The 13,006-nt window shown below is 40.8% G+C and overlaps 1 protein-coding gene across 1 annotated transcript in view; it reads left to right on the top strand.

Moving 5' to 3' along the window:
- The window catches only part of CREB1 (cAMP responsive element binding protein 1), a 46,406-nt gene that overhangs the window by 25,909 nt on the left and 7,491 nt on the right, over positions 1-13,006 (top strand). The window contains exons 3-7 of the mRNA XM_074968018.1: positions 2,010-2,156; positions 3,937-4,037; positions 7,963-8,105; positions 9,340-9,522; positions 10,805-10,955. Of these exons, the coding sequence (XP_074824119.1) occupies positions 2,010-2,156; positions 3,937-4,037; positions 7,963-8,105; positions 9,340-9,522; positions 10,805-10,955 (725 nt within the window). The remainder of the gene's footprint in view (positions 1-2,009; positions 2,157-3,936; positions 4,038-7,962; positions 8,106-9,339; positions 9,523-10,804; positions 10,956-13,006) is intronic.

Consider the following 13,006-nt stretch of genomic DNA (forward strand, 5'->3'; position numbering starts at 1 on the left):
GCAGGGGCTGGCCTTGATGATCTCTTGAGGTCCCTTTGAGCCCTATGTTTCTATGATTCTATAATTTTATTGTTACATTTTTCGAGGGCTAGGGAATGCTTCCCTAGTAAAGAGAAAAGTTATACTTGCTATTTTGAATAAGGTAAACTGATTCCATTAGGTATGAGTCAGAAACATCTGCTGAAATCATTATCAGATGTTGGCTTAGCTCAACAGCACAACAGCCTTCAGTTGATCAGCTTTGCTTTCATTGGCAAGAACTGCTTTAGTCAGTTGGATTCATTATTAATGAGGCCACATGATGATGGAACTTAATTTGTCTTAAAAAATTACATTAAAAAGCGGATTTTTCTGCAAGTTTGTTCCCTTCTGCCTGAGAAGCTTGTCTCCCAGATTGTTTACTACCCTTCCTCCAGTCAACTGACATCATGGCACAAGTGCCCCTCAACTGCCAAAGAAGAGGAGCGCCATGCTACTGTAGCTCCTGGTTTCAGCTGCAGATGGCACATGTGAAATTGGTCAAGTGCCGCTGTGCAACAATGCAGTGCATCTTTGCAGCAGCCATCTTCACAATAGAGAGCGAAAAGACAGGCACCAAATTTGGAGAATAAAGGGGAGACACCTGGGTGATCCAAGTACAGTTTCCCTTGATTTTCTATCAAACAAGGCTTCCACATAAAGGATTGTTGGTTATGGAAATTCAGAGATCAGTCTTTTGAAAATCATTCATTTGTTAAGATATAAATGTGTTCACTTCTGCATTACAATAAATATTAATGCTGCTGTATGACATTATTTGAGGTTCATAGAATTTTTTTAGTCAAAAGTTATTAAGTTGCCTGAAAACTCCATTAAACATAGTGACATTGATTAGCATATTCAAACTTGGGTCTTTGAGGGCTTGTTTGCATGACACAGCAATATACACTAGTGCGTGTTAACGTAGCACTACACAGAACTTTTTATGCTCGCCATCAGGGTCTGCGTGGTCCAGTTAGCGCACAGCACATTGGTGTGCTTTAGAAATCACACCCCTATAGTGTGCATTGCTTACCATGTAGACAAGCTCTAAATTAAGCTTCAAAAACCATATTTAGGCACCCATGTTTGAAGATTGTAACCATTGTTCTTTGTAGCAATAAATTAACTCTTAGTTGTGTATCTTTCAGTATAACATTGAAATGACTACCTAGAAGCCATTGTTTCCATTGAAAACATGCATTGTTACTCTGTTCGAACAGTTGGTCTGTGGGCTTCATTTAAAAGGACATTGCCAGCTACTTGATTTGATTTACTTCGTGGCTATACTTTCTAACAAGTCTCAAAATTTGACTCTCTAACTAATTTTGACTTTTTACAGTTGGCAAATACTCTCCTGCATTTTCTAGTCTGAAAACAAACATAGCTCGGCTCCCATATGTTTCTGCCTGTGAGTCAGCAACATCTCATAGAATCATAGAATATTAGGGTTGGAAGAGACCTCAGGAAGTCATCTAGTCCAATCCCCTGCTCAAAGCAGGACCAACACCAACTAAATCATCCCAGCCAGGGCTTTGTCAAGCCGGGCCTTAAAAACCTCTAAGGATTGAGATTCCACCATCTCCCTAGGTACCCCATTCCAGTGCGTGGAAGGAAATATTCATTGTAGGAATATTCACAGTTCTAGCAATATTTAATTGCTGCAAGGGAGGGGCGCATATTAGGTTTTGATTACATTACCTCAAAAAAGAAGTGTTTCCTTCATTTCTTGGCAGTGGTTTTATAACATGATGTTTAGAGCCAGGGGGACATTCTTCAGAAAAGTAAGTTACAAATTAGGACAAATGTTGGGCCTAGACAAGGGTGTGTTTTTTTGTTTTGTTTTCTGGTGTCCCTTTTAAACACTTTTGGTTACCAAAGCCCTTCCTAGGAGAAGAGGCATCATCCTTTTACTGCTAAGAATTTTCTTGGTAGTCAAATAATGAGATGCTGCAATAATCTAATATATATTCCCTCTCTCTCTTTTGTAGGTATCTATGCCGACAGCTCATGCAACATCTTCTGCCCCAACGGTGACCTTAGTACAGTTGCCTAATGGACAGACAGTTCAAGTCCATGGAGTTATTCAGGCAGCCCAGCCATCCGTTATTCAGTCTCCACAGGTCCAGACGGTTCAGGTATGTATTAAAGGCTTTCAAACTCCTAAGTCATGCATTCTATATAACCTTATCAGTCCACCTTAATCAAACTTATGTGTGTTCTCTGTCATGTCAACTTAGAATATGTTGAAAGGAAAGTCTGTACTGTACTTGTTACCCCATTACTTTTGTCTCTTTCTTTATGGTTTATCTGCTTTTCGTTTCCATACATTATTGAGTTTCATTTCCCTCTAGAAGTTGGTAAGCCTATTAAGTTGTGCTTTTTGCTGATACTATTTCTATATCCGGCTTTTACCTGCTGCAATGTTAACATTACTAGACCATTTTTATGTCTGTTTAGTGACTTCTAAGATGTCTTATTTCTGTATCTTAAATGAACAACAACAAGAATTTTAGAGATTGCCGAATTATTAATGTGGCTGATGTTCAGGAATCAAAGTTTTTGCTTCTTGGAAAACATTTGTACTGATTTGCATGTGTATTTCTACTTCTGGCAGGTTGCAATAAGTGATTTTAATATTTTTGTTTTGAATGTTAACTTTATAAAACCTTAATAATTGCTTGATGCTGTATAAACAAAGAAAGACAATACAGTTCATGATGCACAGGATGAAAAGCCAATCTCAAAACTTATTAAAGACTTGGAGAAAGGCTTCAGTAGTCCAGAAAGCCTTAGTCTTAATCTCTACTGTGGTTCCTTCTCTGAGCAACATTTTAAATTACCCTTTAAATCCAGTGTTGCTGAACATGGAAGCAGGAACTATTGAAGCTGTTACTGACCACATAAGATAAGGATTGTAAATCATTTTTGGGGCATTGGGAACCCACAGAGATGAGAACTAAACTAAGTTAAAGGCTAACTATTGAGATTTTTTTTATAGAGGTATTTAAACCAGTATCGATTTTAAAAAAAATTAGGTGAAACTCATGCTTTAAAATTGGATCATTCTGATAATGATCTTGGTTATTTCCTTGCATTGCTTCAGTTCTGTACTTTCATCAGCCTCTACCTACCTCAGACCACTGGAGTTAGAGTTTAGTGTTTTATCCTGTTAAAATCTGGAGATGCACAATTTTCAGATGGTATGTGGCACTTGTTTCTGGCTCTAGTGATTCAAGGTAAGAGACTGATGATGAAATCATGTTGGAATTCAGAACAGAGGATGAAATGCAAAAATGTGTTTGGAATGGTGATATTTACAGTCCAATACTTCACAGTCTGCTATGGTTGTATAACCCGTTAGCATGGCACCAAGAAGGCCTTAAGCACCAAGTATACAGCATGAAACCAGGAAAGGCTCCTGCAGGACCTCCATATCCTTGTAGAGTTTTATAATTGGTTCTGTCACAACTGCACTCCTCATTCCCTTTGTCTCCAGACCCTTCTGCTTTCAATCCCACGTTGCTTCTAGTTACTGTGTCTCCAGACCTGACTGCCTACCTTGCTTTGGTTCTTTGGACTGGATGGAAGCAGGATAGAAAGAAGGAGTTATGGAAAGAAAAAAGTGGGTGGAACCATTATTTATAATAATTTGCCCATTATATATTCTCTCATTTGAGTGACTTAATTGTTAAATACATTTCTGAAGCTAGATGGTTGAGTTTGGGCATCTATGTATCCAGTAACAAGTGATCAGCTATTACTTCTGATTTTCTAGGTCAAAGTCCTGTATAGTACTTGTATTGGGAATGTCTTTCACATACTGTGAAAACTTGCTTTTAGTGGTAGATTTATTACTGTAGAAGTAGCTTGTTAAACTTGCTTACAGTGGTAAATTTATTCTGTTCTTATTTACAGATCTCCACTATTGCAGAAAGTGAAGATTCACAGGAGTCAGTGGACAGTGTCACAGACTCTCAGAAACGCAGAGAGATCCTTTCCAGACGACCCTCCTATAGGTATGGATGTTAAAAGCCGAAGCATTTTGCTTGATGCATTTATTCAGCAAATGGGTAAACAAATGGTGTGTTTCTGTAGTTAATGTGAGATCTACTTTTTTATTAAAATATTCCTTCAGTGACACCTTTCCATGACCAATTTCTGATGGGATGCCAGGAGATAAGCAGAATAAGATAAGGAGGAAGAGAAAAATATCTGCCGTTATGGAGAGATAGGAAAGAAAATCAATTGAGAATAAGCTGAATGCTAAATAAATCTTTATGTGTAGCATTTAGATACAACTGTGAGAGGAGCCTTAAGTTGCTTAAATGGATATTTAATTCTTGGAGTGCCACTGAAATGTGCAGGCAGGTTGCTGCTGTATATTCTGTAGTCTCTGTAAAATCAACCTTTCTGTTTGTTGTTAATGTTGAAACACTAGCAACAGTCAGATTTAATTCTTTCCTTCACCTGAGACTTTCAGTGGAAACACGACATTGTGTGGCTCATTAAAACTGCTGTAGGTGGTATTTCAGAATTTGCCATGCTTCTTGAGGAAAACTAGTTAATAACCAAACAGGCTGTAGGTGCCCAGCAGAGAGAGAGGTGGCCTAGTCAAGCTAGTTTACATGTATTATTCTCTTCAAAATGCTCGAAATCAGGAACGCCGTGGGTGTGAGTTAGAGCTAGCCTTCGGCATCTGTAACTTCCATGTAAGCACTTATGCAGCAGAACAACTGGTATTTTTCTTTAAAGCAGACATTCAGGTCTTCCTTCCTTTAGTAAATGCCCATGAACGTTACAAAGAACAGCTCATTCTGGCAGGGTTGAATTTTCTTCTGTATTTGAGTAAATGAATTAATTTTTAAAATTCAGTACCGTGGAGCAATTGATTATATGTAATTCCATTCAGCAATGCTTTTTGGTGTGCTGAAACTGACACTTATCCTTACTTTGGCATGTGAAGGTCTAGAATGAGCCCCACATCCTCAGAAAATGTGCAGGGACAATGTCAGTAGCAGATATGGAGACAGTACTGGAATCACTTATTTGGATCAGAATTGGCCTTGGGACCCATAATCATACTCACACTAACTCTGATTTGGGGGGCTTTAAAATGAGAATCTCACCTTTTGTTTTAAAACGTACTAACTATGCAGTTTTAATAAGCAGTCACAGCTCCCCTCAATGTCAGAGTGATTTGTGGGTGCTCAGTACTTCTGAAAATCCAGCTATACATTTCTAGCCCTTTTTTGTGAAAATTGGCTTGAAAATATAAGCCAGTCACCTGGCTTGAAAACTTGTTATTCATTTTTCCTAGCGTGCACAGGTTATTCTATGTCCCCTTCTATAGCCATTCAGGGTCTTTGGGGGTCCATTAAAGCCATGATGGCAGGCTTCTAGATTTTGTGAGTGCCCCAGGTATGTTTGTAGCTGTGGAGGGCAGGGCTACTGGTGTTAAATCTGCCACAGACTTCCTCCTAGTCAGCTGTCTGCAGCTGAGCTTTCTCCTCTGTTGAGCACCCAGTATGACCTCTGACCACAAGGAAAAGGCAGTTGAACGAAATGAGGCAACAGAGTTTAGTGAACAAGGCAGAGCACTGAGAACAAGGGACTCATGCATTCTCATCTCAGATTTAACACTGACTGCGTCTCTAGCCTTGATGAAGTCACTTAGGGCCAGATTCTGTCCCCCTCAAGTCAGCTTCTATGTGCCATTTAGGCAGGGGGCAACTCAACTGGTATAAAGCTGGTGTACCTGGCTCCTATGCCAGCCAGCCTCCCCACCCCAGCGGAAAGGTCATGTTGGGACAGAAAGGGTCAGGACCAGAGTACAGCCAGTTCTCAACTAGCATAACCCAGGCTGCTGTAATTTACATCAGGGACAGGGCTAGTAGGGATCAGCCCACAGAATCAGGGAGCCATAACCAACTCCTTGATGACCACATCTTCACCTTGCTTGTCCATTTTTTCCTCAGATATCTTGCACTTTTTCCACGCCACCTCATGTGCCTGTGAGAAACTCCCCATCTAAATTCTAAAAGCCACCACCTTATCATCTTTGAAATTCCTCCTTAACACTTTACCTCTGCCACAGTACCTACCATGCCCATCCGGCATTGGTTAGGAAAGTGGTGAGCTGTAATTTCTGCTTTTCTGATAACTGCTGTTTAGTTTTATTATTACCTCATCCCCCAACCCCCCATCTGTTTTGTCTGTTTTGTCCACCTGTCTCATCTTTTCTGTCTCATCACCTGTCTGATGCCTACATTGTAAGCTCTCCAGGGAGATGACTGTTGTCTTTGTTACTTGTCTGTGCAGCGGCTAGCAAAATGGGGAGCTGATCCTCAATTGGGGTTCCTAGGTACTAACAAAATCTAATTAATAACAACAACAAAGCCCTATTTCTATCTCTGTCTTCCTCTCAAATTGTTTGGTAATTGACTAGCCTCCTTGGAATACAGCAATATAGGTTTGGCTACCAAAGCCAGGCAGGAAAATTCAGTGTAGTCTGGGCCTGGGTTGTTCAAATGTTTTTGGATGAGAACTAGGGGTGCAATCCACAACAGAACTAATAGATGCTTCATACAAAAACAAAAGAAAATCCCAATTTGCCTTGCTGCCTAATGAAGCCTTTTGCAGTTGCATACGATGGAGCGTGCAGTCAATAAAAGAGAGTTTGCCACTCCTCCATATTCTTGGTAGAGAGAGTTATCAGTCAGATTGCATCACAGAGGGCAGGTGGTAGACCCAAGCATTTTGGGCAGCTGTTTTGTTGAGCAGCTATCCCAGTCAGTTCTAGTCATAGTCAGTGAGATCCATGGCCTTTATGATTACAGTAGAACCTCAGAGTTACGAGCGTCTCGGGAATGGAGGTTGTTCGTAACTCTGAAACGTTTGTGACTCTGAACAGAACGTTATGGTTGTTCTTTCAAACTTTTACAACTGACATTGACTTAATACGGCTTTGAAATTTAACTATGAAGAAGAAAAATGCTTTTAACCAAATGAAACAAGCTTTTAATTCAAATGAAACAAGCACAGAAACAATTTCCTTACCTTGTCAAATCTCTTTTTAAACTTTCTCTTAATTTTTTTAGTAGTTTACGTTTAACACAGTACTGTGCTATATTTGCTTTATTCAATTGATTGATCGTCTCTGCTGCTGCCTGATGGCGAACCTCCGGTTCCAAATGAGGTGTGAGGTTGCCCAGTCAGTTCATAAGTCTGGTGGCCGTAACGCTGAGGTTCTACAGTATGTTATGTTTTGTCCATTTTGGCTTTAAATAATTAAGCCAACTCAGTAATTAAACCCAAATTGCTCCTTCCCCCCTTTACTATTGCAAGTCCCAAAGCTTTCTCAAGCAGAACAGTTACCTAATCTGTGGATTTAATCGTGTGACTTTCATTAAAAGGCCCAGCTTTGTTTCCTGAACAGATGGTAGGTCATGTGCTGGTTGCACTTCACAGTAATTTCTGCCAAGTTTTTGAAACTTAAGTCCCTGGGTGAAGTTTAGGCCTTGGTGGCCTCTGCAGCAGGTACACTTCCTCTGAGTGTGGATGGGGGAATGAGGAGGTTTGGTGCTTTAAATGCTCTTGCTTTCTTTTTTCACATCTTTCTGTGACTGAGAGCAGAAAACTTGTAAAAAGTATATAAAAGATAAAGAAGTTTTTGACGAAAAAGGGAAAATGTGAGTTCTCGATCCAAGTATGCAGAAACACACAGGCTATTCTAGATTGATTCCACAGCACCCTTTTCTGATGGCATTTTTAAAACAGTTACCTAAAATCGTTTTAAAGTGTGCTTTAACTTTTCTTCCCATCCCATGTATTTTATTTCCCTATTTGCTACACTTTTCAGTTTTCCCCAGCACCAAGTAGCCAGTAGAATTGATTTTACTTTCACTTTTTGTTAAAATTTTTACAACACACTGTCTTTGCCAGAAAAATTTTGAATGACTTATCCTCAGACGCCCCAGGAGTGCCAAGGATTGAAGAAGAAAAGTCCGAAGAGGAGACATCGGCACCTGCCATCACCACTGTAACAGTGCCAACTCCAATTTACCAAACCAGCAGTGGGCAGTACAGTATGTAGTTACGTTTATTATTGGTTGTGATAGTTGGACAGGAAGAAAGAGAACTGTTAAATTCTACTTGCATGACTGTTTGGGCTGGGGTAAAAGAAGCCAATATAACACTAGTTTAATCTGACCCTTGTGCAATGTCAGAAGCCTTATTAATCCTGTTCCATGACTCTCTCTATATACTAGGGTCTGTGACTTTTAAGTACATTCCAGCTGTGGGTGTGTAAAATGTATAATTTACATTCCCAAGCCCTGTTGGTTGCTGTTAGTAAGGTACATGTTCTACTTTCCATCAGCTAAAACAAACAGATGAACTCCTGTTAAGTGTACAAGAAGGGGAAGAGAAGACCTATCAAATGCCTTATTCCTCTTCTAAGTGTCCTTTTAAAAGCATTGTGCTATAGTTGCTCCCTGGTCTGTTCCCCAGTCTGCCTCTTGATTTTTTTAGAGATTGATGTTGCTGACACTCCACTTCTACCATCGATGTACAAATACTGTTCCTGCCAATATCTGCTCTGTCTGATACATCCTGATATATATGTGGAAAAGCAGAGAAATACTCTAGAGACGCTGAATGAGGGGATCTGTGTAAGATGTGCTCCCACTGCAGCCTGAATACTGGGATGGAAATTATTGGATTGAGGAAGTGAAAGGGAAGCGGAAACAAAATTATTAGATGGAATGAGAGACTGGATATGTGTGTGTGGAAACAATGCATGGGAAGGGAATGGAGAGGTAGTGGAGAGGGAGATTCAAGCAGGAAAAGACACTGGAGAACAAAATGGACACAGCAAGGTGAAAGTGGAAGAGAAAAGCATGTAGGAGAGGAGTTAGAGGAAGGAGCAGAAGGAAGAAAAGAGAAAAGAGCAGGTAGCCAACAAGAAAATCATCAACTCAGTAAATATTACAATTCTTCATTCTACATTGGGAGGGATGTAGCTCATCGCAGGGATGTGATTGATAGGAGAGGCAAAACTTGGTCTATATTTTTGTTTGTCAGAAAGGTGGCAACCTTATGGTACTGAATGAAATGATAGTAGGTCACTGCTGAAGAATGACCACTTCTAAAATACAGTTATAGTGACCTATCTGATGTTAAGGTATGTAGTTATGCAAGGGATTTAACTCAGGTGTTTCAAACTGTTCTTCTGTAACTGGGCTGTAAATGGTAAATAACCATGTAGGATATCGAATAAATTAATCTTTTAACTATTGTATCAAATGTACTTGTTTTCAGTTGCTATCACCCAAGGAGGAGCAATACAGCTGGCTAACAATGGCACAGATGGAGTACAGGGCCTCCAGACGTTGACCATGACGAACGCAGCTGCAACCCAGCCTGGCACCACCATTTTACAATATGCTCAGACCACTGATGGACAACAGATTCTTGTACCGAGTAACCAAGTTGTTGTACAGGGTACGAAATGTCATTTTATGTTTAGTCCCAAGGGAATTTAACTTGCCAAAATAATTCCCTCAAATATGTCAGAAAAAGCAATTAACAGTTTTGGCACAGATCAAATTCTAAAACAGATAAAATAAATTCAAGACAAAACTATATGTCACATTTTCTCTCACTCAGAACAAACTTAAGATATTTTTGAATATAGAAAATGCTTCTATTTCGGTTCCTGAAAGCTAGTTAACTTTTGCTTTGTCCATACTGTTATTTCCTTCAGCTCTTTCAAGAGAATGTTTGCTATCTGTTCCCCAAAACCTGTGACACAAATTTCTTGAGAGTTCCTAATTTCTGTCAAGTGGTTATCTGCAATGATGATAAATTAGAAGTAAAGTTTTAGGAATGTTTTCCTGTTCTTTGGGCAGAGATCTGTTCAAAATCTTCTTTCCATAGGGGAATTTTCCTTTACTAGTAATTAACTGCCCTCTCCCGTTAGAAATCACTGTTCCTTTTTAATGCTCTTCCTGGCATTACAAAACAGACATTGTTAAAAAAGGATGCTTCTGATTTTGCTCTGACTCTGTTCAAGTCATTCAAGGGAGAGACTTTCAAGCCTTGATGAATATTAGTGCATTAAGATTAATAATATGTATGAGGAAAATATGTCTTGTTGATCTTCTGTCTTGTATATTTTTTTAAAAAGCCATTTCTTCAAGTAATAGTGAAAATGCAATAGACTCCCAAGTAAATAAAAGCTGATCATAAAGAAATAGCATTGTGCTATGGGCTGGGTTTCAAAGGTTAGTGTCTAAATTGCACACATGCCTGCCGTGGATACACATCCTACGTTTCTGCACAAAACCCCCAGATACCAGTTCGCATCTGCAGTTAGTCATTTGGAGTTCACTTGAAAAGTACTGTTTGCCTAGGAAGATCCTAAAAGCTATTTCCTGCTTACCTTGCTAGACTTATGGTTGCTTAGCCTGTTCACAAAATAAAACTGTCAGAAATCCAGTGGAAGATAAATGTGCAGTGGGACCAGCAGCTGCAGATAAATCTAGTTATCAGACACAAGCTAAGCCCTCTTCAGCAAGAATGGATGCAACCATAAATATACTAAACTAAGAATGAACTACCATTGATAACCCGGATAATGCTAATCCCTCCTGTATTGTAGCCTAGAGTCATCACCTCATTTTATCTGGTTATGCTTAGATTGGTGACTAGGTGTTATTCACACAGTATTTTAACAGTGGATTCTCACAGTGCTGTGTAACCTAACACTATACTTCCCTTTCAGCTGCCTCAGGAGACGTGCAGACCTACCAGATTCGCACAGCACCCACCAGCACCATTGCACCTGGCGTGGTCATGGCCTCCTCCCCAGCACTTCCCACCCAGCCAGCAGAGGAAGCTGCGCGGAAGAGAGAAGTGCGTCTAATGAAGAACAGGTATGTGTGTAGTGTTGATTTTGCTTTAGTTGTGCATAGAATTAGAGTACTAAGTGTGAAACTCGTGCAATATACACATTACATTTCTAACAGGTCTAGAGAAGAGTGGGTGTGTAATTGTTTATGCAAATAGATTCCTGGCCTTTCTCATCCCTTTTATGAAACACTATCTGAAGAAGGTCAATCTTCTTTAAAGATGCCAACTAAGACAAACAACATCTGGTAACTCAGTATATTGTGGTTATGAAGCCATAAGACTTGGCTGTCAGTTCATTCTTCAAGGGCTGAGTTACCCTTTCAACTAGCATCTGTTAAGTAAATACATTTATGCAATCTCCTTTCCTCTGTTCTTTAACTTAGCCTTCTGTGCATTCTGCTGGTCACTAGTCCCCGTGCTCACCTCCCACTTCGGTGAATTCTCTCTCTCATCTCACCCATTCCCTTTGGGCACTTGCCCTGTGGGTTCTATTCTCTGGAGGCAGCAGGAGCCAAGGGGAGGGGTAGAGAAGCAGGTGCTCCTCTGAGCCTGGAGTCTCATGTCTCAGCAGTGGCAGCAGATAGGGTGGGGGAGAGAGAAAAAGGAACTCTACGCTATGAGGTAGGGATGTTTGGAGAAGCAGGAACTGGTGAGGCGGGAGAGAAACAGCCACTCCCCCAAGCCTATTACACTGTGGGGAAGGAGGGCAACAAGGAGCGTGGGGTCAGAGAGAGGCTGGGAAAGAGCCTGCTCAAGTCCAGATGTTGTGGAGGTGAAAGTGGCTGGCTGGGAGTGGGAAAAGGAGAAAGGGGTTTATCTGATTCTGCCCCAACAAGCTTGAGCTCCCCCTTCAGCTCCTCCCATTTGGGCCCTCCATGACCTATCTGAGCTGCAGAACAGGCCATGTATTTGACACCTCTGCATTAAACAGTAAAGAAAATGGAAAGAAAGAAAATGGCAATGTTTTCTGTCATCTGTGATGGGAAAGAAATCCTGGGGGTTGTTACGGGTCTGATTGACTGACTTGTTGTTCCAAAAAGCCAACTGTGTTACCTCGGTGAGTGTATCTTCTGGTAAGCCGGGGATACACTGCGAGAGGTCATCACATGAACAGAGTGTTGTGCACTGTTTGAGTAGTATGAATGAAGAAATAACTAGTGCTGAACTGCAGAATTCACCTTTTCAAAAGGTCTTTACCCAAAAGGTCCCGTCTCCTCTATCAGGACAGGTTTCAGATATTCGTAAATAGTTGGTGTAACTGTTTACCTTCTAGAGCCTCTTCTATTTGAGAAACCATAGGGCTCTGCTAGTTGGCATAAAGAGGTCCTGGGTCACAGTCATGAATTGACTTTATGTCAGTTACACAGAAGTCTTATGCAGCTTCCAGATGACACGTGGATAGAGCAGGGGATTTGGGTTCTTTTCCTGGCTTTGCCACTCTGTGACTTTAGGCCTCTCCCATCATTCATTTATGTCAGTGGGGTCTTTCCATTGATTTTAATGGGAAACGAATCAAGCCCTTTGTGACCTTTGGTGATGAGTTTTAACCCTTCTGGTCCTCAGTTTCCTTATCTGTAAAATGGTCGTGATCTTATTTATGTACCCAACAGGGATGGTGTGAGATCTTTTGAATGAAAGGCATTACAAAAATAGGGATCATGCCCCCAACTCCACCCTCTCAAGGGATCACCATGAGATCCAGGCCTTGTGCAGAGTGATCCAGATCATCACGGTCATGCTGTTGGAGATCCCCCAGCTGGTGGGTGACCCCAGAACTCCCCTTCAAAGAGGGAGTACACCCAGGGCAGAAACTGGCTGTCACACCCACTCCTTGTTTCATGTAAATATTGCCTTCCAAATGTCCAGGTTGCTACAGCTTTTTACCAGATCCCAGTGCCCCCTAGCTAGGTATCCTTTACAGATCTTTTATCCAGCCTTCCAGTCAGGTCTGGTAAACATTCATTTTTGAGGTTCTTGCCTCTGGTTGCTTCAGTGCAGTATTGTAGCATTTTGACACCTGTTTTTCCTCTACACTTTGGTGCTGATAATTTAGTGCCTCGTAAAGTTTTTGCCT

The sequence above is a fragment of the Natator depressus genome, chromosome 11 (assembly GCF_965152275.1).
Source record: "Natator depressus isolate rNatDep1 chromosome 11, rNatDep2.hap1, whole genome shotgun sequence".
Taxonomy (NCBI): Eukaryota; Metazoa; Chordata; order Testudines; family Cheloniidae; genus Natator; species Natator depressus.